Genomic DNA, 27,381 nt, shown 5'->3' with positions numbered 1-27,381 from the left:
AGCAAATATTTTATTTTTCATGCTATTTTGTTTTGTGCTTTTTGTTTTTTGGTATTTACTTTGTTTTTGCCATGGGAAGTGCTATGTACTTTGGAATGCGCCTTTGATGGCAACGCAGCTTAGCTGTGCTTACAACGCCTGTGAACCGACAAAGTTTAGCGCCGAGGCTGAGTCAACAACTTATGTAAATTGTACTGAGTTGGACTTGGTTGACTAGTGGTGATGAGCTGAGCTGAGTTGCGTTGAGTAATGACAGTGCAGTTGATTTTGTCATATATGCGGGCGCTCGTAAGTCGTGCTCTGTGTTCGGGCGGTGTGTGCGGTTATGCATACTCGTATTCATTGCTTTTATAAATATTTGAGATTTTTACTTTAGCAACACTCTCCCCTCCCGGCACTAGATCTCTAGCCTGTAACGTTTGTATGCTGGAAAAAAGATTTGGTTGTAGCTAAAGCACCACAACACAACACATTTCAGCTTTGTGCCACATTTTGTGGTATGCCGGCATTTTTGTCTCTTGTGTATTTGTTTTATTTACATATAACTTACAGCAAATATGGTTAACATTTTTATAAAGGGAGGGAGAAGACATCTCCCAAATACCCACTGTTACAAGTTCTGGTACAAAGCAGAGTTGTAATCAAGTAGCGAAAAGTTATCGGATGTCCTTTGTCAAACCGTGGTACTTATCTAATTTGGTGGCATTCGTCAAAGAACCTATTGAAATGAAAGTCGGTGAACCATCTGAGCTAAAGACGGCATAGTAATTTAATACTTCATATCGTGAAACCTCTTCAGCAGACACCTTTTTAAAACGACAGCTTCAATTATATACAATAAGAAGGGTTTTTAGGAGCTCTCTATATATAAGTACAGCAATCCCATGGGTCGTGCTTAAAACAGAGAACTTTTTTGCACCCTATACATTTTTTAATTTCCGTTCATAAAAACCTTGTTTCCACGAAGCTTTCATTTCCGCCATGAAGCTTTTATTCCCATCCACAGAGCACTCATTTCCACTAGAAGAGCTTTCATTACTATCCATAGGGCTTTTATTTATTGAGCTTTCATTTATCAGAAAAACTTTTATATTTATCCATAAAGCTTTCATTTTCCTTAAAGGAGCTTTCATTCACATCCATAAAATAATAATTCCCATACACAAAATTAATTGCTGATGATAAAGTTTTCATTCTTATCCATAAGCTTTCATTTTCTTGCACAAAGCTTTCATTCCCATCCACTAAGCTTTCATTTTCATGCGCAAAGCTTTCATTTCGACCAGCAGAGCGTTTATTCCCCCCCACTATGTTCCCACAGCAATCTACAAAGTTTCAGTAATTTCTACAGCACTTAACAAAATCTGCAATAGCCGTTGCACTTTATTTAGTCTTTCAAACTGTACCATTTACATTGAATTTCGGCGCACGCTTCAATTCAGCAAATTTACTGCACAAACCAGTCATAACGGGATGTACCAGCAGCGTTGCATTGCATGCCACTTTCTTCCATTTCAATTCACTTTTCTTCACATTTCGGTACATTTTCATCCCATTGCAGTTCATCTTGCCGTTTTTCGTCATTTTGCAAGTAACTGCAACATTATTATCCCTAACGGCTCTCAACAGTCCAGCTCAGCTACTCATACGCCCCCGTGGATAGCTACATGCGCTCACCTTTTTGATTTGTTTCCTTTCTCGTGAGTGACCTCAACTTTTTTGCTTTTCGAGTTCGTCCTGTGCTGTTGGTCTTCCAAAAATGTTGCCAACATTTTCGGCCGTTATGTGTTAAGCATGCTTGTATAAGTGTATAATATGATGTTCAGCGCATTGCAATGCAGCAAGAGGTTGGTATGCGGTATGCCAGATAAAGCTGGGTGAGTGGGTGGAGGGGAGCACGAGAGATCACAACACAGCACATAGGGGCACTGTAGCATTTATGCAGCATGCGGCAGGAATTTTCAATAACTCGAGGTGAAATTTTCAGTAATCTGAAATTTGGTGAGGCCCGGAAGGATGGCAGATATGAAGGCGGAACGATATCTGCTTTGGTCCAATCGACCAGATTTTTTAGATATATTTACAAATTGTATATATTTGCTTTAAAAGGCGAAATTCTTCGCACGTAAATATTTTCTCGGATTTTATTTTGTTTAATCGGTATAATATTCAAAAGACAATAGCAAGCTTAATGAAAACTTTCTGAGCTTTTCAATAATTAGCTTTTTTATATATCAATTCAGGTATTTCATTTCTAATAAAAAACTGTAATTATTTTAGTAAAAGTTTAAATATTAATGTATATGTAAGCTTTATAAGAGCTTTCCAAGCTTTTCCTAACAGTTCGTAATTTTTAAATAACATTTCTAAAATTTCTTACGAAATTAAACTAGCACCGTATGAAGAACGTTTTCATTTAAACGATTTTAGAACTTTTTATGAGCTTTCTAAGCTTTTCACAAACATTTCGTAATTTTAATAAAACATATTTCTAATGAAATATTGCTAGCTGTGTATGCAGAACATTTCATGTAAACGTCTTTGTGAGCTTTCTAAACTTTTCAATAACATTTCATATTATTTATATATTAGTTCAGACGTTTCTTCTCTCATAAAAAATATTTAATATATACGGAAAACGTCTATGTGAGCTTTTTAAAAGCTTCCTGAGCTTTTCACAAATATTTCACAATTTGTATGTCTCATTTATAATGAAAAAATTAAATCTGAATGCATACCATTTTACATATATAGTATTGTGAGCTTTTTAAAAGCTTTCTGAGCTATTCACTACCAGTTCGTGATTTTTATAATTTTATCATTTCAAATATATAATATCTTATAAATAAATTAAATGTGTATAGGAAACGTTTTTATAAAACGGGTTTACATCAGTGAGCTTTTTACAATTATTTCTTGGCAGCCCATAACTTTTCATTCTCAAAATGCTGATACAATTCATCCCAATCTTCTAATCCTGTTCGATTACACCATCGAACTTTATTTACTTAATCTGTGATACACCTATCCACACATAGGTACTCTAGGCACTCTATTAATTAGTAAGTGAACGAAGCTTATGAAATAAAACTAAAAGCCGCGAATTTCTAAACCCACCAATATTTGCTAGGCGAATGAGTTTACCGACTGAATTAATAAAGTTAAATCGTCTATGAACTATTCGCGGTTTCGCTAAATTCGGCGACGCGACCTTGCCCGCCCTCAAAGGACTGCCATAACAAAGCTTTTGCACATTGCCTTTGACTCAATACCTCAAGCTGTGCAATAATGTCTTTATTTGGAGCTGACTTGCTGCTCGGCATATTCATTAGCTTTGGCAAACATTGTTAGCATAAGTTTTGCTGCCACACAACAACTGCTAAAGGACTAACGGGGAGTTGCTCGGAGCTCAACGAGAATGGCGGCGGTTTGCAGGTTCATGTAACGTATTTTTAATACGAATGAAAATATATGTATATATTTTTGATATGCGATGTATGAATATGTATAATCACATATTCTCCTACAGCTATTTGACATTGCTGTCTATATTTTAATAGTATGGCATGTCATATTTCCGCTATTCGAGCGTACTCTATGTGTGTATGTATGTATTTGTCGTATTTTTCTGTGAAATGGCAAAGTCCTTAAGGCGGTGAACGGAAGTCAAGTAAACAAAGCAACGTGTAAGCAACGCAAAAAAGCCAATCAACCGGTATAAAGCACGGAAAATGCTAGACAATGTGAGTGCGGCATTTGGGGCGAGAAAGGTGGCGTGGGAGTTCAAGTGAAACTACCGTTCTTAATAGAAGGAAGGTAGCACATTATCAAAGAGAAGATAAAAATTAAAATGTGTCGGATTTTTTAAAGCTCTTAAATTATTTCTTTTCATTTTTTAAACGGTTTCAATACGGGTTGATAGCAATTTTCAATAATTTACAATAAAGCTGTTTTGAAATATTTCGAACGAGGTCTTCGGAATAAGGATTAACTCCTTCGCATTAAGCTCCATTTCTTAATTCAAACTTTATACTCAAAGTCTTGTAAATATGGCTCACTAACTAAGCTTAACCTACGGCAACAAAGGTTCATCATACGTCATGGCACACCGTCATATTAATATATTATATGTAGTATACTATGCATATACTGCAACTTTATATTTGAATAAGAGTTGAAAAAAATATTGCGTTCAATCAACAACGCTGATGTTAGCGTAACAAACAACAAATCCTTACCCGAAAAACCTCAGTCAAATAATTATATATGCATGAACTTTTGCGAAAAAATTTAAGATTACAAAATTGCAAAATATTTCTGAGTATGCAGGTTTGTTATTATTAATGTATACGATATAAAAAACAAAAAATTAACAAATTTCAAAATATTTTTTTAACTATAAAACAGAATTGAAGTTTAGGCTAATAGTAAATATTTATATGTGCATTTTATTATTTTTACTAGTAAAGCCTATACATTTGAGTTTAACTGAAAGAAATGTTTATTTTAATAGTCAGTAGAATTGTCCTTATGTTTTAAAACTAAATTAAGCCGCTTAATCAGAGAATTAACTACTGACTGTAGAATAGTTATGTAAATATTGGCAAATTCTCGCTTTATGGCTAATTTAAGGTGACGTACTGTCTCAAACTGCCTTCCGTTTTGGAAAACAGGAGCAGAGAGGTCCCCCAGAGATCCTCAATAGAATTTAGGCTGCACATTGTAATACCGGAATTTTCCGGTCGTTAAAGATGTTCCTTGTGTGGATTGAAGCGTTATCCTTTCGATATGTCCAGTTATATGCCATAAATATTGCCAGCAAATTTTATTAACTCGCTGTCCAAAAGATCTACATTGATATTAGCATTCATTTGAGTGAATATAAAACATGTATATAGCTTTCCACAGCAGCAAAATGCAGCCCATGAAATCAAGGTACCGCTTCCAAAACATCGCTTGAATTAGGACCGTCGTTCCTGGTGCGAATCTCTCCAATAGTTCTTGCAATAACCTGGGCCGACCAAATTTATTTTTTTTTCATCACTAAAGACTGTATTCTATCACTCATCGGCACAGAATTGGTATTTATTTGCAAATCTCAAATGTGCTTATTGTGTCTTTCTTTAGCGTTGGTTTAGGTGCCATGGAGGTGTGTTTCAGAAACTGATTTTTATGTATAATTGGAAAAATTATATTTATTGTGATTTTCTGTCTTAACTAGGTCCATATTTGATCGCTGCTTATCAAGTCCGCAACTACTAGACGTCGAATCATCCTTTCGCACCGCTCATCAATGTTGTTTTTCGTCCGCGGCGTCGCACTATACCATAATTAGTGAGGTTTTTAAGAAGCGATGTCGCTTTGGTCTAGTGCCATTTTGGAACCGATTTCATGCAGCTACAATAATTTTGAAAACAATATTTAGCAAAAAAAGTTTTTGCTGCGACATTATCAGTAAGAAAGGTCCGCTTAACTGATTTTGCACATATACATATTTACTATGCAATACCCAATTCACAAGCATATTCTTAACGGTAGAACGAACGAGAAAAGTATGAAACAATTTTCGTTGCATAGTAACGGGAACATATCAACCTTTTAATCCACATTTACCGAAATCCAAAAAATAAAAATGAATAAGAAATATAAACAAAAGCAGAAATGCGCATATAATTATTTAACTGGGGTACATTATTACAATGAAAATTAGTTCTTTTTAAACAATGGATATTGCAATTTGTTGATACATAGAAGATATCCGCAACTTGTTTAAAATAACTTCTTGAGTATGGAAATAAGTTTAGAGATTAAAGTATTATAAATTATGAGGTTCATTTACTTCTTAGATAGACCCGTTTGTGCTTAGACTGAATTGTAAGAACATGTTGTTATATAGTGATTGTAGTGATTTAAAGCAACTTTTGAAAAATTCCGCGAAGCAGGGCCATTTTGAAAGTCATTATTCGCAAAATATGTTAATATTGGAAAAGGATAAAAAAATGTATAAAAGAAAGGAGTAATGCCTATATAATTATTATTATTTTTTTCCAATATTTCTTTATTTATTGAATCTGCTTTGTTTAAAGCCTAACAATAAGTATTAAAATCTTAAATCTATTTACAACTAAGTAAGCTCAAGAATGTGTTTGAGCTTTTTGGTAGAACGATGCTCTTTAGTAGGCAGGTAGATCTCTTCTTTTTAAACGAGTTTGATTGGAATGTACCAAGGCATTTGCCAATGGGTTTGGATGTTCACGAAGTTTAGAAATATATTTCTTTCAGCTGTCCTCTATTTCCTTCTTTACCATAGGAATATCAAGATCCTTATGGATATTTTCATTACGCATGTACCATGGTGAACCCGTTATTGTTCTAAGCATTGTAGATTGGAATCTCTGAATTATATCAATGTTGGTTGCACAGGTCGTACCCCACAGTTGAATACCATACATCCAAATCGGTTGGCTAGCCATTCTTCGACACAAGTTAAGTGCTCCTCTAATACTCTTGATGCTCTAATGGGGCATTTGTTTCGGCTTACTATGGCTGTGTCATCCGCAAAAGTGGATGTCAATACGTTATTAGCTATTGGAATGTCTGCTGTATATATTATGTACAGAGTAGGGCCTAATACACTGCCCTGAGGTACACCGGCCCTTATTGCTCGTTCTTCTGATATAAAATCTGCTACTTTAACTGTAAATTTCCTATTTCTTAAATATGACTCCAATGTTTTATGCAATTCGTAAGGTAAAACGTTTTTGATTTTCCATAAAAGGCCTACATGCCAGACCTTATCGAACGCCTGAGCTACATCGAGAAAAATAGCTGAACAGTACTCTCTGTGCTCGAATGCTTTCCTTATTTCGTTTGTAGTTCTATTCACTTGCTCCACTGTGCCATGTTTAGCACGAAACCCGAATTGGTGGGTTGGTATTATATTATTTTCGTGGAGGAAAGGAGACATTTTTGATAGTAAAACTTTTTCGAATATTTTGGAAAGACATGGTAAGAGACTTATTGGTCTGTAGGAAGATGGTTGTGTTAAGTCTTTTCCAGGTTTATATATCATGATGATCTGCGACTTTTTCCACGAAATTGGATAGTACCCGAAACCAAGAATTGCATTAAAGAGCAAAGAGAGCACTGATATAGCAAGATTTGGCAACTCAATTAACATTTTTGGAGTAATATTATCGTGTCCTGAAGACTTTTTCCTATATAAAGGGTGATTTTTTAAGAGCTTGATAACTTTTTTAAAAAAAAAAACGCATAAAATTTGCAAAATCTCATCGGTTCTTTATTTGAAACGTTAGATTGGTTCATGACATTTACTTTTTGAAGATAATTTCATTTAAATGTTGACCGCGGCTGCGTCTTAGGTGATCCATTCGGAAAGTCCAATTTTGGGCAACTTTTTCGAGCATTTCGGCCGGAATAGCCCGAATTTCTTCGGAAATGTTGTCTTCCAAAGCTGGAATAGTTGCTGGCTTATTTCTGTAGACTTTAGACTTGACGTAGCCCCACAAAAAATAGTCTAAAGGCGTTAAATCGCATGATCTTGGTGGCCAACTTACGGGTCCATTTCTTGAGATGAATTGTTCTCCGAAGTTTTCCCTCAAAATGGCCATAGAATCGCGAGCTGTGTGGCATGTAGCGCCATCTTGTTGAAACCACATGTCAACCAAGTTCAGTTCTTCCATTTTTGGCAACAAAAAGTTTGTTAGCATCGAACGATAGCGATCGCCATTCACCGTAACGTTGCGTCCAACAGCATCTTTGAAAAAATACGGTCCAATGATTCCACCAGCGTACAAACCACACCAAACAGTGCATTTTTCGGGATGCATGGGCAGTTCTTGAACGGCTTCTGGTTGCTCTTCACCCCAAATGCGGCAATTTTGCTTATTTACGTAGCCATTCAACCAGAAATGAGCCTCATCGCTGAACAAAATTTGTCGATAAAAAAGCGGATTTCACATTTCGAACCGAACACTGATTTTGGTAATAAAATTCAATGATTTGCAAGCGTTGCTCGTTAGTAAGTCTATTCATGATGAAATGTCAAAGCATACTGAGCATCTTTCTCTTTGACACCATGTCTGAAATCCCACGTGATCTGTCAAATACTAATGCATGAAAATCCTAACCTCAAAAAAATCACCCGTTAATTATGAAGATAAAATAATACAATTATTAGCAAAAAACTACTTTCATTTGACTAATGCTAAACAAATCAATTTAACAGAAACCTTGACTACTATATGTATTTTTTATTGCCATCCTGAGTTATGTACACGAATAAAATCTTTAACTCGAATTTAAGTCAAAATTTTAAGATTTTATTTTGGTATAGAGTCTCAAAATTGGCTCAAACACGCAGAGATTGTAATTTTTTAGTGCCCCAAGAAAGTTATCATTTCTATTATGTCCACTTTATGAGGATATTTTATTCGAGAAATATGGACATTCAGAACGATCAGACAACAGATTTGTGAAGTATTTTGTGAACTATTCTTTCAAGCTATCAATGAGTAATAAGTGATTAACTGGACTTTACATGAATACTAAAGAATACCATGGATTAGGTTAGATTAGGTTAAAGGGCTGATACCTGTGCAACCGGAGATTCCACTTAAACAACTAGAACCAGTATTTTGTGATGACACAAACTCTCAAAATGAATGCACGAAGCGCTTTGAGCCGTGTCCGAATTTGTAAAGGCTACTAATTTGTAATCGGGACAGTTCAACTGGTTCTCCGAATGAAGGAGAAAATGTCTCGATGACTCAATCTATCATCCGTTAGGATATTTAGCCACATGGCATTTAGTGCCATCGGGCACTGTCCAGTACGGACACCTATGATTATGGCGAGCTGAACCTTGCTAAGACCAAGGGCGACCCTAATTTGGTGGAGTATATGCTGAGGTTAAATACAGCTTTTCGGCAATCTATTGATAAATAAATAAATAAATAAAATAAATATTGATACCAATATTTATCATAAGTCGGGTAACAATTGTTCTTTGATTATCTGATCAGCTACAGCTGTTTGCATTAGTGCATTAAGCAGAAAACCGACACACATATCTTCAGTAATGATAAGCGATATTTTACTACCGGTGACTTTATTCACTGTGATCGCATATAGCAACTGCGATCAATTATTGTAATTAGCAGTGAATTATTGAATAGCAGAGTTGTAATCGCAATAGCAATATGAAATCACAGTAATTTAAAAATAACAATATCGCTCATCACTCATCTTCAGCCAAGACAAATATTCTTCAACATTGGAACATTTTAAGATATCAGAAAGCCATTTCGTCTGCAATAAGCAAGACAAAGATGATATTTTCCGCATCAAATCTACCGATATTCTGGAATCTTCCAATTTTGCGTCCAATTTCCTCGCTACAAGTATGTGACTTGTAGTCGACGAGAGAAATGGTTAAAACACGCATTCAACAAGTTTTAAAGTAATTCAGATTCACTAAACTCAGAACTTTAATTTTATTACTTTTGTTTAAAAATAAACTCGGAATTGAATTAAATAGATCAGCGCAGAGCTTCTCTAAAAAGTGTAGTTTTAACTGTGAAGCCCTTAAACTGCAATTATTATACTGGCAACTTCGTCTAAAAACAACAAGAACTACACACAAACTTGACGAGCTGCAACGAAACCCCAAACAGACAATACATGGAAGCGCGGTGTTTACAAAAAACGCTTGCCACAACAACATCAACAACAGCAACAGACATGCATGGGCACACAAACACACATACGGAGAGAGTTACGACTGCTGAATGCATGCAAATAACACACCCACTTACCACACCTTAAACAACAAGAAAAACAATAGCTATACCAACCAGCCAACAACAATGCACTTGCAACAGCATGAAAACAACAATAATAAAGTTGGTGATGCACAAACGAGGCATAATGACAGAGCAGCAACGGCAGCAGCTGCTGACGAAGGCCATCGCCACCGCCCCTATCAGTGTTATCAGCTTATTTAAAACAACAACAACAATAGCAGCAACAGCAAAATGCATTTCTAGAAGGCTACAGAGCTTACACTCAAGTGGCATGCAACACGTGACAGTGATGGAAGAGAGCAAATTACAAGCCAGTTGAGTGAGTGAGTCAATTGAAAGAGCGCAATTGAGTGCGGGAGAGGCTGGTGAGTGACGACAGCATTGCCAGCTGGCACAGAGAAAACAACAAAAACATGCAGTTAATAGTTGTAAGAGAGCGCAGAGAGCAAATGTATGCACTCAACTCGCAGACTCGCACTTGAGAGAGCGCCGACAATGAGAACTCACTCACTCACATTTCTTTCAACGTGTTGCTTCCCAAAAGTATGCTTTAGAAAAATTGTAAAAACAAAAAAAAAAACACGAAAATAAACGAAGTCACGCGAACACCAACACGACGAGCGGCAAGCTGATAAGAACTGCGAGCACAAGCCGAGTGGTCGAGGCGGCGGCGGCGGCGACATCAAGGGCAGCAGCAAAGCGCGTACGAAAGGGCGAACTTGAAACGAACGAGTAATGGCGAACGAACAGATGCTGTTTACTGTTGCTGCCGCTGCTGCTACTGCTGCTGCTGCGAGGACCACTTTCTTTCTTAGCAGCAGCTGCCGCACACTAAATTGAGCGTTGGCCAAGCGCATGTAAAGTGAGACAGAGCTGAGCAAAGCAGCTGAAGACTTGACTGGACCAACGAGGATTCAGTTTATAATTTCCCACGCAACGGTGTAGTTGATAGCGCTTCCGAGCTGAAGCTTGAAGCTAAGGCTAAAGCTTCTTAGTGGACTTACATACAAGAATTACAAGAACACACATTACAACAAATACAAATTACAAAAACAAATGCAATAGTTATCAAATCAAAATAAGCTGAGATGAGCAACAACAACAAAACTATTTAGTAAGACAAAACAGCAGCTAACGGAAGGCAGTTCGCGAGCAAAGTAGTTGAATTTCGAAGTGTATATTTGTAGTGTAACGGTTAAAAGTGTTTTTTGAGGATTTTGAAAATTTAAAAAAAGTGTTGAAATATTCAAATAGAAATATATAAAGAACGTGAGAAATGAAGAAAAAAGTATTCCATCAGGAGACTGTGAAAAATTCTTTTAACAAAAGAAAATTTTAATAATTCAACAGACATATTAAGGGCGTGAAAATTTATTTAAACAAAAATTGGAAAAATATGTTTGAAATTTTTGAAAAAATAAAAAATAATTTTGAATTAAAAAAATTGAAAATTCATGTTCGAATCATTTACCTAGAACAGTTTTCTTTGAATTCTAAATAAAATGGGAACGCAAAGTAATTTATAAAGACAAAATATTACTGTAAAAAAATTTCAATATAAAATATTGATACAAATTCTTTGAAGAAAACTCTACGGAGAAAGACTATTTAAGACAAGAAATAAAAAAAATAAACTATTTCAAATGAAATTAAAAAGTAAAAACGAATAAAATAACAACATAAACCTTGTAAATAGTAAATGGAAAAAATACCTCAAAGAAAGTTCGAAAACGACACAAAAGCTTGAAAAAAAACATAACAAAAATCGAAATTTTTTTGAAAAATTTCTTAAAGTAAATTTAATAAAATTCGAAACCGCAATTTTTTCGAAGCTCCAAAATATACATTTTATTTTGAAGTTAAAATTTTTGATAAAAAAAAATTATAATAAACAAATAATCAGCAAAGTCTAAAATAAAAGTAGAAAAATCAGAAAGTTCTAAAATAAATAAACAAACTCCTTCAAAATTGAAAACAAATCCGAGCAAATAAAAAGACTGCTCCAAAACAGCGCCACTTGGATGCAACTCAATGCTGTTGCATTCACGCCATTTAATGGCATTGTGAAGTGGGCGCGGTACACGCACACACACGCATTTTCAAAAGCGCATACACTGTCATAAATACCGTTACACCGCACTCGACTCGTTACACTTCATTCGGCCGCTAAATCGTACCGAGCAGCATGCGACCTATAAAGTGTTGCAATATTGTTTGAGCGCATACAACAACAACACCGGACCAGTAGACACACACACCACACCCCAACACCTTGCACACCACCACTATTGACCACCCTCAAAGTCATCCTCACCAAACTATCCACAAGTGTGGCAGCAACACCTGCCACCACACACCAGGTAAAAGTGCAGACTTCAACTGTCCTGCTTATCGCTGTAGTCCGTGTCGTGACGACGCTGCTACGCGCCATCCATAAATCGTCATATTCGGTACACGATGCCATTTCCGACGCCTAAACGACGTCCGAAGTTGTAGTCGGAAGTTGGTCGGCAGCGGTGCTTTTCGTTGGCGCGCGCTGATCTTACTTGCAACACTTGTGGCAGTCAGCCAGCCAGCAACACCTTATTGGCCGCCACACACACACACAGTCGCATTATGCCGTAAGGGTGTGTAGCAAGCAAGTGGCGTTAGTTAAGCAACTTGCTGTGGCGCGTCATGCTCCAGCGAGCAGTCGAGGCTCAACAGCTGTGGCAGCTGGGCAGCAGTGATCAGAACGGTTTTTCATTCATTTGCTACAACACTTACTATCGCCGTGGACTACAACACCACACCCTCTTTTCGCAATCTATACGCAAAAACAAAAAGGCAAACTGTCTTCTATCATAATAATAAATAAATAAAAAGTAAAATTAATAATAATTTAGAAGATAAATTGAAGTTATAAAAAAAAAATAAATTAAATAAGTAAATAAATAAGAAATTAACTTAAACTAATACCCAAGTGAAGTCCAGTTTGTAAACAAATTTCAAAATTTATTATTAATAATAATAAATATTAAATATAAATTAAACTGATAATCTTATTTTTTTTTATTTTGAATTCATGCCTACAGTTCTTACAAAGAACTCAAAACTTACTAAAACTAACTTAAGCAATTTTTGTAAATAATGCAAACTAACAAGTTAACGGTTTCTTTAAAGCAAGTAAGCACAAAGTATTTTTTATAAGTGAAAAATAAAAATGTCAAAAGGTGAAATGGAAAATAAATAAGTGTAAATAATTAACAAAATTATCTATAAAATCAAATTAAAAAAAATCAAAAATATGATGAACTACTTTACAAGGTCAAAATAAGATGTAATTAAATCCAAATAAGTATATTAACACACAAAAATTGAGAGGCACAGAAGGTAAGGTGGTGGAAAAGAAATTAATATAAATGATTAAATTAAATTAAATGAGGGAAGACAATTTAAAAACAATAAACATAATAATAAAAATTAGTTATCAATAAAAAAAGGTATAAAAAAATAAAATAAAAAACCCAAATATTAAAACTAAATTATTATATAAAAATAGATGAAATAAAATAAAAACATATATAGAAAGGTAAAAACATGTTTGCATAAAATAATATTAAAAAAACTATTATTTAAAATATGAATTGAACCAAAATAAAATATGGTACATTAATTACAAATGTTATATTTTTAGAAAGGGACTTAAAAAATAAAAATTAAAAATAATTCAAAAAGTTAAAACTAGAAAAATAAAACAAACAGTATAAAATTAAATAAAATGAAACTAAAAAATTTCATAAAAATAAATTCAATTAAATGCTTACGTATAAAATGATAAAATGAAACAACTAGTTTTAAAGGCATATAATAAAAAATAATAAAAATATAATTTAATAATAAAAAATATTATACAATGTTTATAAATACAATGGAACTTAAATAACCCGAACTTCTATAAGTCGAAGATCTCCATAACTCGAACTCTTAAATTGGCCATACAAGTCAAATTTCATACAAATTTCGTTCCATAAGTCGAACTTTTCGACCAGGGCATAATACAAAATTTAAAATTTTACTATCAAGAAACCATTTTAAAGGAGTCCCTATATTCGTATGGAGGCGAACAAAAAATATGATACTACACTTATAGATTTCATACATCGTGTAACAAAGGCAAGAGTCAAACAATAGCAAAGTGTAACAAACAAAACTACAGAATACATGATTTAATGAATTTAAATAAATCTTTTTGTGAAGTAAATAACTAAAACTGTGGGTAAATCTATATTTTACAGCTTTTTGAAAAATGTATGTTTTAATGAAAATTTCTGTAACTCGAAGTTTTTTTTTGTGAATTATGGTGATTCGAGTTAAAGAAGTTCCACTGTATTTATATAAAATTGTTTTATTATACATTTTTTTTATAAAAAAGGATAACTAAAGTTGAAAAATAAATATTTTTTTAAATTTTGATTTTTAAAGCGGATAAAAAGAAATAATGAAAATATACCTAAAATAAATGTAAATACAATGCCAAAATAAAAATGTTTTAAAAAATGTAACTTATAACTTCACTCTAATGATAAATAAAATAAAACAATTAAAATTAAATTAAATTGCGTAAAATAAAAATATTGAAAAAAACATTAATTAAAAAAAAAGAATTGAATTTAAAATTTAAAACAAATAAAGTAAAGTTATTATAAATAAGTTCCAATGACATAAAATAAACCAAACAAAGAATCATTTAATTTAGATTCATTAAATTCAATTCTAATAATTGAAATTAAAAAAAAAAAATAAGCAGCAAATAATGAAATTAAAAATAAATAAAAATAGTGAAAATTTAAAAGCGGCACATATAAAAAATTTACAATTATATAACAGGCAATTTATTAAAATCAAAACACTCGTACTAGTGAAAAAATAGGAAATAATAGCACTGGAAATAGTCAAATTCAAAGAAAAATAATTTTTCTTTAACCTATAGGAAACTTTAATATAAGACTTGATGACTAAATAAATACAGAATGATCATTTGATTGTGACTCCAAAGTTATTACTAGAATATAATGAACATAATATGCCGATAGATGGTGCGAATAACATATATTTTTAGAAAATTGCATTTATATTAGATTTGTTTCTTATTTACATAAACCAAAACTATACATTTAAAATTAATATTGCTACACAAATTGCAATTGATTTAATCAGTAATGTTATGTAAGTATACAACTTCTACTTCTACTACTTCTAAATACATTTTTTTGTCACATTTATCAGTATAGAATTTGTGAGTATTCTCAATAATAAAATGTGAATTGAATTAAAAACCTAAATAGTTGATTTTGATAATTAAATTAAAAGAATGAAGACACTCCGATAAATATTTTCTATAACAATGTATTTTTTTCCACATAGTACATTGAAAACCAAGGCATACTCGAATAGGCTGGCGGACATACCAGTGGCACAAGGAAAAATGTTTCATTAAAATTTTCCAATAATTAAGTATTAGTATTAGTGGAAGAATCGACTTTTCATAGTGCCATTTTGTGAGGCATATTTTTTTCAAGTGAAATTCGAATTACTAACTAAACGCATTTCACTACACAACTCCAAATGTTTCAAGTAAAATTACCAGACCTATATCTACATGTCTCATATTCGCAAAATGTTCCTAACAAGAGACTAATTAATATTTCATGAAATTGGAACTAGTCTTGTGGTCTATTATCCGTTTTTCATATATACTTAGACTTACTCTATAGTTTGAGTTGAATTTTCAAATTGCTCCTAAAGGTATGCTATACAAATTCAGAAATAAATATTTTTAGTAAAAACATGCATAGCTTTGAAAATTAATATAAAACATTCCAAATAAATTACCATTAGTAACAAACTTAAAAACAACAACATTAAATCATTAGATATAATTAGAAAATCATAAAAAAATATAAATAATTAAAAAAATGTATAAAAGTAAAATGAAATGTAATATAAATTTAAACAAGTACTAACAACAAAGCAAAGGATAAAAATTAAAAAATTATATAAATAAAAGCATTCAATTTCTACAAAAATTTGCCATACAAACTACCACTAACCTCATCACGACCTTAATTTTGGTTTACCTTTCTAATCTAATCAGAACCAGAAGCGACTAAAAACACAAAAGCTTCCAAAACACAAAATCAAAAACAACAACAAAAAGCAACGCGCAGTTAACAACTTGTAAAACATAATCAAAAGTAAACCAGAAATTAAGCAAATAATTAACCAAAAAAACAAACTTAATTCTTGCCGCCAAGAACTAGTTGAAAACCGAGAAAACGCAAAATCAACTTGCAATTAACACTTTCGTGTGCAATTGCACCCACAAAAGCTAAGCAGCTGCTCAGCCAACTTGTGTGGATGTGTGTGTGTGTGTGTGTGCACAACCAGAAATTGAGTAAACGCCAACAGTGAAGCAACAACAAAGTGAATGTAAACGAAAAATGCAGTGAAGAAGAAGTGAGAAAGCAGCAAATTACTGACTTGCTAAACGCAAAAGCCACCAAAACTAACCGAAAAGCAGAGGCGACGAACTAAATGCAAATGCACCTAGACACACACACGCACAAACACAAGCGCAAACAACAAACAAGCGAGCAAGCAAATAAGCGACGGAAGGACTGAGCGGCCAACTGCAACAGGCGCACACATACAAGAAACTGTTTTTATAGGTGTGTTAGTGAGTGTGTTTGTTTGTCTTTTTACCATAAAAAGTAGTGAAAGTGCATGTGCATAACGGTACATGTAGGTTACCGCAGCTGCCGACGCTGAGCAAACGAGTTTCACCGCGCTAGTTAAAGCGATAGAACGAGTGCCGTCGCTTGGGCGCCATGTTGCTGCCGTCGCCATCGTCGCCACCAACAGCATCAGCATCAGCATCGTCAGCACGATTTTGTTGTTATTCATTGCAATGTAAGATGAAATCTTTATACTTATTTGCCGCGTTATGCATTGATTATAATCACAGCATGCTAAACACACAAAATACCAACACCCATACATACATACATACACACATAGATACTAACTCACCAATATATGCTTGAAGCAGCACTTGCACTATACCGCAAACATTTTTTATGAGTTATTATTTGTCTCTCTTTGTACTCTTATCCTATCTACTTGCATATATAAAACATAATTTATCACTTAAAAACACATTACTCAACTCACGCTACTCAGCCAATTTCATATAAATTAATTTTAAAATATTTTCGTAGAAATATATTTAGAATGACATATTTAACACTATAAATTTTAGAAAAATTAAAAAAATATATATATATTTATTATAATTTATTTTACTACATATTTATCGTGCCAAAACGTGAACTAAAAATATTTTACAACTGTATATATGTATATCGTGCATAAAAATTATATAGTATACTCCATAAATATAACGAAGAGTGTAGAAAGTGCAAACTGAAAACTATTTATTATTTAGCCTGACTTTTTTTACAATTCATTTACAGCTAAAATGCGTGATTTTTGAATACTCGTTAGAAAATAAACTATAAATTCCCATAAAATATTGATAGTTGATATTTTTAATAAAACTTCGATTTTTCATAATACGAAGATAAAACTGATGAAGTAACTATATTACAATATATAAAACTGCAAAAATGGGTTCCAAAATTGAGTTACATTGCTCAGTATTTAAAGAAACCAAAAGTAAATAAAATTTGAGACCACCCATGGAGAGATTATAAAACTTCTTCGAGACTTTAGCACTGATAACTATTTATGTGTTTCCACAGTGGGTCATCACGCTGTATAAAAAAAAATATAATTAAATTTGATCAAAAGAAAACTGTTTTATATAAAATGTGGACGTATTACTGTTTTTCGGATCGAAGAATACATTTACGATAATCACTTTTAGCTAAAGCTCACGTTAGATGGCGCTGTGAAGCGATTTTTGTAAATTTTATTGTTTTTAAGGACGAGCCATCGATTTTTCACGATAATACCACGCTTATAACCTTCAATGGTGTATTGATTTTACTAATTTAATTTATAATTTGATTTACACTAAATTTATGTCAAAAATCAATTTACAACCATTTAATGATCACAGCGCCGACCAACGTAAAATTTAATATCAAAAAATAATTGTTTGATCGAAGAGGCCACAACTTTCTAGTAATGAGCGATATTGCTATTTTTGAAACACTGTGATTTTATATTGCTATTGCGATCGCAATGAAAAAAACGAATTTATGCGAATTTTTACTCTACTTTTATTTTTTCATTTTTTACATTTTCTAATTTATTGATTTTAAGAATTTCCAAAATTTATCTGCTTTTGTAATCACAATTAACTCATTAATAAATTTTGGGTATATTTAACAGCTTTTGTAATCACCGTATTCAAAATTGTCGAAATCGCAACTAAAATTGCTACTGTGATCACTGAACTGCTATTGCTTTAGTGATCGAATTAGAATTACTGACCTTGTAAAGGTACTGTGATCGAACAAAAGCACTAAACTTCTCCATAGCTACTGTGATAGAACTCAAATTATTGAACTACCATTGCGATTGTAATTCACTGTTATTTACAAAAATTGGTCGCAGTTGCTATATGCGATATTTCAATCACAGTGAATAAATCACCAGTAGTGAAATATCGCTTATCATTACAGCTTTCCAGAACAATATGTATAGTAACATGCTTTTGCAATTTTGTTATAACAGATAATTGAATGCGGTATTTTAAGCGCAAACAATTATTGAATGTAATGTATCACAGTTGTTCTCTCTCCCCAAAGCATTAGAATGGAATTATATGTGAATTTTATGCATAGTAAATACATTGAACTATAATTCAATCCTTGATATCTGATCTTCGTCAAAACAGGATTGACATTTAAGTTTATACATCATGTCAATAAATATAATCGTGTATTTTATATAAAAAATATATATTTAAAATATTTTTATATATTATTTGCTTTTGAGGCAATGAAAGCAATGAAAAGCAATATTTCATTTCATTATCAGAGAATATAAACAAAATTTCTTAAAATTCCTCAGTAGTAGAAATTTCTAGAAATTGCACATTTATGGAACACCATTTTTCAAGTATAATAAGGTTTGAGAACATAAACTGTTATTTGAAATATTTTCTTTACCCATGAGAAGATCATTTCATTTCATTTATTTACATGTAAGTTGAGTTGAAAAGTTATTTTACAAGAATGAGAGAATGAGTATGCCAGAATGCAAACCACTACTTGTGGTGTTGTCACGGGAAGTAAAGCTTGTCTTATTTAAAAAATTATAAAGTCTATCTCTCTCCTTTTTTCTTTATTACCTACCAATGTTTATAAATTTAGTCAAGAAATTTTACCAGTGACTTCATCTTGAATCAAATAAGTGACTTTTTTGAATATTAGAATACTAAGGCTTACAATATTTATATACATTATATACATTAAGTCCTTGAAACAATTTGTCTTAAAATAATATCAAAGTGAAATAAGGTGATTTTACATTTTTTTATTATCAAATTTTGGGTGAAATATTCAATGTTTTAATAATTGGAGATTAATATAGTAAAAAAGTACGAAAAAAATATCTTGGAATTAAAAAAGAAAAGCCAAATTTCCAGCAAACGATATAAAACGATTTAATCGACCAGTGCCATTCCCGCAAATGTCGAGAATTCGGCTCAAAAAGTGACATTTTCAGTTGAGAATAAGTTTAGGATGCAAACAGATCTCTACAAATATTTTGTTGGGATAATGTTGACACAAATGTCCAAGATCGATATAAACCGATTTAATCGAACAGTGCTTAACCCTAAAATTATACATATCTATACAATTTAAAATTTTAATAAATTTTAATTTGTTTGCTTTTTATCTATTATCTGAATAAATCTGTAAGAATCAATGTATTATATAGTGCAATATATTTAAAATATTATCCAAAAATATCAAAGCAATATTCTAAGAGATATACCTTTTGAAAGTTCCACTCATGAATATAAAACTTTAAACGGGTTTATCTCAAAACTCAAATTTTCAAGTCGATGGGCACGATATCTCAAAAAGTTAGGAAGCGGTTTTGTTCACATCTTTGGAATATCATTATCTATATTATAAACGAAGGATTTTTTTCGAGCCAATATATGCCGACCAATATAATTTGACCAAAAAAGTAAGTTTTGGTTTAAATTCTGTCAAAAATTCACATTTCCATATTTTCGAAATTTTTAATTAAAAATTTCACAAAATACTGTTTAAATACGTATCTTTGATACGCCGATTTGTTTAAATGAAATATATGATTGTATATAAAAAAATATTATTTGGATCTTTTATTGAACCTGTAGTTCGCCTTAAGTGATGAACTCTAAATATTTGATTTGCTAATACTAAAGTCTGCTAGATAAAATCATACATTTTTTTAATTATATAAACGCACGATTTACTTGATATCATTGAACTAAATGTAGAACAACATCGTGGTGAAAATGTACACCGATATTCTACATATACTAATATATAGGTACATATGTATGTGTGTATTTCACTCAGCGCAATTCAGCAACATGTACACATATATAAATAGCTTACATATACCTGTAACTAAGTAATTACACTGTTCTTAATATAATATAAAACGAGACGAGGAGCAGCTGTGCTGTGCTACCGCTGGCCAATTGCTCAGTTTGGAATTTAATTTAAGCAAATTGAGCATATGAATATACGTTAAAATTCATTGCGGAAATTGTTTTTGAATTATAAATGAAATTCATTAAAATGCAAACAACTGAATTATTTATGCACAATACGACTGAACAGGTGTATGAACGTGTATATGTAAGTGGTAAAGGATATATTTACGAATATATGAGAAATATGGCAAAAATCGTATTATAATATTTTTATACACATAACTAGTTTTGACAGTAACTATGACAGCTGCAACTGTTATATTGTTTTATTTATTGCTTGTCGAGTGCTTTCGTTTTTTACAGAATTTTTATTTTCATATTTTTTAAACAACTCTAGATATTATTGTATTTTTTTAATTTTTTTTAAATATTTTTGTCTTTATTCACTAAAAAAACTGCACTCATTCCAGCCAAATGAGTATTCAATTAATTATTGGTCTTTGATTATATTACATTGCGGTATTTAATTTTTACCGTTACAAAGTGCAAAAATTTTTAATTAAAATTTAAATTTTAATATTGCGCTTCCACAAAAGTATAAACCATGTCAATGATTGTGTGGGAGAGCGACAACTGAGTCGGTTGTAGTTGTCAGTTGAGTTGTCAAGCTTCAACTCACTCCATCATACATTGTACAACTGATTCCTCAAGCACAAATTAACTGTTGCATATGATTATGAATGCAATTAAGTGATATTGAGTTAAATAAGCGTATGCACAGCAAGCACATACCAACTGATATACACATACATACACATACACAGCAGAGACACCCAGTGACACAGAGAGAAGCAGGTCAAGCAGAAAATGATAAAATTATGTTGTATGAGAGATATGCAGCTATTTCACGACTGATTATCCTGCTGTTAAATCATTTTTTATTTAAATATCAAAGTTTATACCCATATTACATATGTACATATGTATGTGACCGCACTTTGTTGTATGACAGCAAGCAAAAACAATAGCAGAAATGGAAAAAAAATTATGGAAAAATGCTTTGCGCTCAAGTGATTACCACAAACGTGGTCGCTCTTAATTGAATACTCTATTATTTATTAATTAAATGATTACGAGCCAGTGTAAGAATAATAAGCGATATAAAATTATTATTATTATTATTGAATAAATGCTAAATGTTTGCATAAAAAGCGGAAAACAGAAGGAAATAGAAGGAAATATTTAAAAATATTTATTTGCAAACAATTAGTTTTCAAATTGAATGCTTCTAAAATAACAAGAACAATGTTTTAACCATTAAAAAATAATTTGCTTATATATATTATATACAGGGTGGTCCATTTTTTGTCGGTGAGTTATCATTGACAGTCATTTACATTTGACATTTACGAGCCGATTATGTTGGATAATGATGTTTTGGAAATCTCAATTGAGCATGAAACGTTTTTCGAAACCGGACCGTAGTGTATACCGAAAGTCGAACTCATTGCACACTTTCAAGTAGCATTAATAAGTAAATTATGCTTATTTATAGAAAAGAAAATCTATTGAAGATCCATAAAATGACATTGCACGACCAATTCTTGGCCAAAAGCTGGAATTTAAGTCCTCATTGTTCAATTTTTGTTCAAAATATATATGAAAAAGTCGATGAAAATCATTACCAATATCGTTAAATGTTTGGAGATATATTTATATATGACTCTCCTTGTCATTTTTCTGACAGGCTATCACAAAAGCAAAGTCTGCATTATCAATCTTCAAACTATTGACGAACTCTAGGCAAAGGTTCGTATTGAAATCTTAAACTATAGAGTTCGAAATTCTCGAAAAAGTTAACAATTTTACCTACCTGTTAGTATTTTTGGTCTTTTCCTTAGTGAGATGCAAAAATATTCTGAAAAAGAAAAGGAAAATTTTATATTAGTTTTTAATCAACGAATTTAAAAAAAAAATGATATACATATTTTTTCAATAAAATGTGATCTCTAGTATCCGTAAAAAAATTAAAGGAAAAAATAATATTCAAAAAGTCTGCAACGTAATAAATATTGCAAACCCATTAAGTCCTTAATATACAGATCGATACAGTACTCGAAGACTCATAACCACAATGTTTAACAAGTAAGGAAAGGCTAAGTTCGGGTACAACCGAACATTATACACTCTCGCAATTTGTTGATACATTTTTATTAAGATAACACACAATTTGACCCAATTTGAAAATCCTATTATTAGGTATATGAGAGCTAGAGGAAGTTATGACCCGATTTTAACCATTTCTGATACAGAGACACACTATTACAAGAAAAAAATTTCCTCGGAATTACATTAAATTATCTGAGAGATTTACCGAAATTTTCGGTGGAAAATTACCATGGGGCACTGAATTCTTCAATTCTTCGATTTTCGGGGCTTTGAAAAGTTATAGTCCGATTTCGACAATTTTTCCACAAGTGATGCCACAGATCATATACAGTATTTGTGTCAAGTTTTATTTCGCTATCTTCATTGGTTCCTTATGTAAATATTAGAAAATGAATGAATAAGATTAAGTTCAAAATTGAGTTACATGGGAAGTTGTCGTGGTTGCGAACCGATTTCATCCATTTTCTACACGTGTCATCAAGGTGTCAAGAAAATATTATCGAAATACCGAATTCATTCGAATCGGTCGAGTAGTTCCTGATATATGGTTTTTGACCCATAAGTGGGTGATACCACGCCCATTTACCACTTTGTAAAAAATCTGAGTGCAGCATCCTTCTTCTGTAAAATTTAGTATTTCTGAGGTTTTTCGTTAGTGAAATAACCCATTTTTAGTAATTTTCAACCTAACCTTTGTATGGGATGTGGGCGTGGTTATTTTCCGATTTCAACTAATTTCATGATGTGTGGTGGGGTACGTAAGAGAACCGACTGCAGAAAGTTTGGTTTAAATAGCTTTATTGGTTTGCGAGATATATACAAATAACCGTTTTGAGGGCGAGGCCACGCCCACTTCACCAAAAAAATTACATACAAGTATGCCTTACATCCAAAATATGTTTCAAGGACTTAAACAGTATATAAATATTTTTAAGCCTAGTGCGATGCTTTGTCCCAAATTTTACTTTTATAACCTTATTTATGGCTTAGTTATGACACTTTATGTGTTTTCGGTTTGCGCCATTTTGTGGGCGTGGCAGTGGTCCGATTTTACCCGAAACCCTCTCACGGTCCCAAGGAACATGTGTTCCAAGTTTCATTAAGATATCTCAATTTTTACTTATTATCCGTTATCCGTTGCACGGACGGACGGACAGACTAACGGATAGATAGATATCCTGATTTCAACTATACTTGTCAGTCTGATGAGTTCAGTTTTACGACTCACAAACAACCATCGTGTGCACAAAGCTATTATACTTTCTTTATCATCTTGGTTACGAGAGTATAGAGGTAAAATTCAAATAGCCTGCGACGAAATAAAAAAAAAACGAAGTCCCTAATCATAAATTCGAGAATTTTATAGATACAGTTCTCGATGACTTTGTGGTTATGTTTAAAAATAACAGACAATTTTATGTCTCCTCATCTTAATCACATATTCCAGACTACAAATACTTCTGAACATACATATATGGTTATACTTTTGTTTGGTAAACTGGCGCCCTTGAGATCAAGAACGATTTTACGTGTTTGCCTCGTGTAAGTGGTAAGATAGATAAGATTATCGAAGTCTCTAAATCAATATATTAAACAACATTTTCATTTTTTGCTAAGAAATAATGAAGCCATTCTTGAATCCCATCTTATACGTTTTTGATCTTTGATAACAAAAAATATTGACTTTCTTAAATATTGGATTGGATTCAGCATTTATTTATAATAAATAAAATATGTTTCATGGTCTCGCATATTTTATTTATCATAAAAATATTGTGTACCGTGGAAAACATTGTAGGTCTCAAAGAGCAAACAAAAAGAGCTACCTTAAGCGAAATTTTCCTCTGCAAAACCACAATTCACATGGAAAAACGCAAAAAATTAACTGTACCTTTCAGGTAACAACAAAAAACCCCTTAAAAATGTTACGACACATGTGTAACACTCAACCAAATTGCTACAACACGCGCCAGCCCTAATGGCCCTGCAGAGAGAGAAAAGAGCAGCGCGGGGCAACAGTAATGTCATGTGACGCAATAAATCATTTTCACATATCAAAATTGCATTTGTTATGAACTCTAGCTTTTTTTCCACTTTATTTTTTTTCTGCAATTCTTAACATGCTTTCTACCAATTTTTATGCTGGCGACTCACTCAACTGGCAAACTGATAGCCGACTTCAAAGTCGGTCATTGTTGTTGTTGTTGTTATTGTTGTTATTATTATTGTTGTTGTTACTGTTATTGTTGTTGCTAGCACAGAACAATAGTAGATAATAGTTGTTCACCTGTGTACACACAAATGCACTGCGACGAAAGTCAGCGCAACAAGTCAAAGAGTTAAGCACAAATATTCATCTTGGTACCTGCCACGTTCCCCTCGGCTTCATGAAATATTTTTCTTGCGTTCTCTTTTTACGGTGCTGCAACATGAGTATGTCTAGCAAAGCAATCCATCATCAACGTCAGCACAGCAGCAGCAGCAGCAGCAGCACCGTTATCTCCGACAACAACAATGACAAAAACAACAATAAGAGTTGCGGCTGTAGTTTCAACACTGTAGAGCCAGTCGCAGGATAAGCGTGTACTTCATGCGCACTGAGCAGAAAACTATCACCGCTCTTTATACATGTATATCCTTGATGTTTTCATGTTGTTATTGCCACAATATAACGGTTATACGGCAATGTTGATGGTATAAACACAAATATACATTGTGGTGTTTTGTATGAATTTTTTGAGGAAGCCAGGTGAAAGGAGTATTGTGGTATGTATGTTTGCCTTCAGGTGAATTTTTATGTAAGTGTGTATGATAAATATATATCTCCTCACATTTCCATCCGCCCATTCACCATATCGAAATTTTCTCCATCAACATCCGCCCACAACACCCGCTGGGAATATGATGCTTTAATGGCTTTTTGCTTTCTGACTTCACAATAGGCGGCTCGGCTGGCGCGTTTTCATGCAAACGCTGTCCACGAATTTCTTGGACTCCCACCTGAGTTGCATTTTGTTGGCGATGGCTCTTTATAAATCCATTCTATCGGCTAACGGCCGCCATTTTAAACCGACTTTATGGCGTATTGAATATTTTCAGTCATATTTTTGTTGTTCCAAGAGTTTTTAAATGATATTCTGAATTTTATAAGCTTCATGTGCCGTGATGTTGTCAAAAGAATGTTGAAATGCCAGGCGCAGTGTGAGATCTTTTTAGTTTTGAGTTCAAATTTATGTTCGAAAACGACAGACTTAATTCGAAAATAAATTAGGGTTTGTCGATGTGTCTAAAAATATATTCGTTGTCCTAAGAGGTTCAAGTGGGCTTCAAATATCCAAAAAGAAGTCGAATTACTCAACTCCAACTACAGTTGATCGGATAATACAAGAATTATGGGTGGGCGGAGAATTGAATGGCTTGTGTCGACAACAAAAAGTCTGAAATAAACTTTGGGTTTTTTTACCTGGACCATTTCAGTTAGATTCTACCATATCACTGCCGAAACTGTAGGCTTTCGAAAGTCCACTACTACGTTGCTATTACAAGTATTGATAACTTTGAAGATTATCGTTATTTTGACCATCGACGTCTTCGATTGACAAGGTCTTTGACTTCCGAATTCGAACTTTCAACTAGATGAAACACTGAAGTCACGTAACAGCTCTTCACAGTCCCAGCTGCTCCGGTGATTTAAATCAAATTGGATCTTATTCGCATTTTCGGTGCCTTAAAGCCTCAAGCTTGATTTGGCTTATTCGTCTCTATTAATGAAGTCCCCTTTTTGCGATTTTGAGATTTCGACATAAAAAATTTTCGATTTCCTTACTTCAAATGTTGCAATGTGGTTTACTTTTTCTTTTGGCGCCTAAATGTAGGCTATACTTTTTGAATTTTCTAAAACCTCCTCATCTAAACGGGATTAAAAGTGACGCATAGAAGTACTTAGTGATTGACGACTCAATTGACTCACGTTGAAATAGAGCTACTCGTTTATTTAATTTTATGAACATTTTAAAAATTTATAGAGCTTACTACATAGAAATCAAATAATAACAAGTAAGGAAGGGCTAAGTTCGGGTGTAACCGAATATTTTATACTCTCGCAATTTATTTATTTAACTTTATTTATATTATTAATACACAATTTGACCCACATATTCGTCATATATATTGTATAAAGTCCATTGAAAGTTGGAAACCATAATATTAAGTTAGAAGCACCGAGGTCCTCGTGTTCGATATATGGGGCCTTAAAAACCTATAGTCCGATTTCGGCGATTTTTAGAATGGGGCTGCCACACTATTAACATAGTATTTGTTCAAAGTTTTGCACCGATATCTTCACTAGTGCTTACTTTATATATTGTAAAGTAAACGATTCAGATCGTCTTCAAAGTTCTGGTATATAGGAAGTAGGCGTGGTTGTGAAGCGATTTGGCCCATTTTCACAACATATCATTGGGATGTAAGTTTCATTGAAATCGGTCGAGTAGTTCCTGAGATATGGTTTTACCCATAAGTGGGCGACACCACGCCCATTTTCCATTTTGTAAAAAAATCTGAGTGCAGCTTCCATCTGCCATTTCTTATGAGAAATTTAGTGTTTCTGACGTTTTTCGGTAGTGAGTTAACCCACTTTTAGTAATTTTGAACCTAACCTTTGTATGGGAGGTGGGCGTGGTTATTATCCGATTTCTTTAATTTTTGGACTGTATTAAG

General features: G+C 32.8%; 1 protein-coding gene across 1 annotated transcript in view; it reads right to left on the bottom strand.

Moving 5' to 3' along the window:
- Positions 1 to 25,379, bottom strand: part of LOC105212593 (gamma-secretase subunit pen-2) — a 303,679-nt gene extending 278,300 nt beyond the window's left edge. Inside the window, exon 1 of the mRNA XM_054233594.1 lies at positions 25,361 to 25,379. Coding sequence (XP_054089569.1) covers positions 25,361 to 25,376 — 16 coding nt within the window. The 5' untranslated portion in view covers positions 25,377 to 25,379. The remainder of the gene's footprint in view (positions 1 to 25,360) is intronic.
- Positions 25,380 to 27,381: the final 2,002 nt, after the last annotated feature.

Source organism: Zeugodacus cucurbitae, chromosome 6 (assembly GCF_028554725.1).
Source record: "Zeugodacus cucurbitae isolate PBARC_wt_2022May chromosome 6, idZeuCucr1.2, whole genome shotgun sequence".
NCBI classification, from domain to species: Eukaryota; Metazoa; Arthropoda; class Insecta; order Diptera; family Tephritidae; genus Zeugodacus; species Zeugodacus cucurbitae.
Note: the sequence above shows the minus strand (reverse complement) of the source record. Positions and strands in the feature narration are given on the sequence as shown.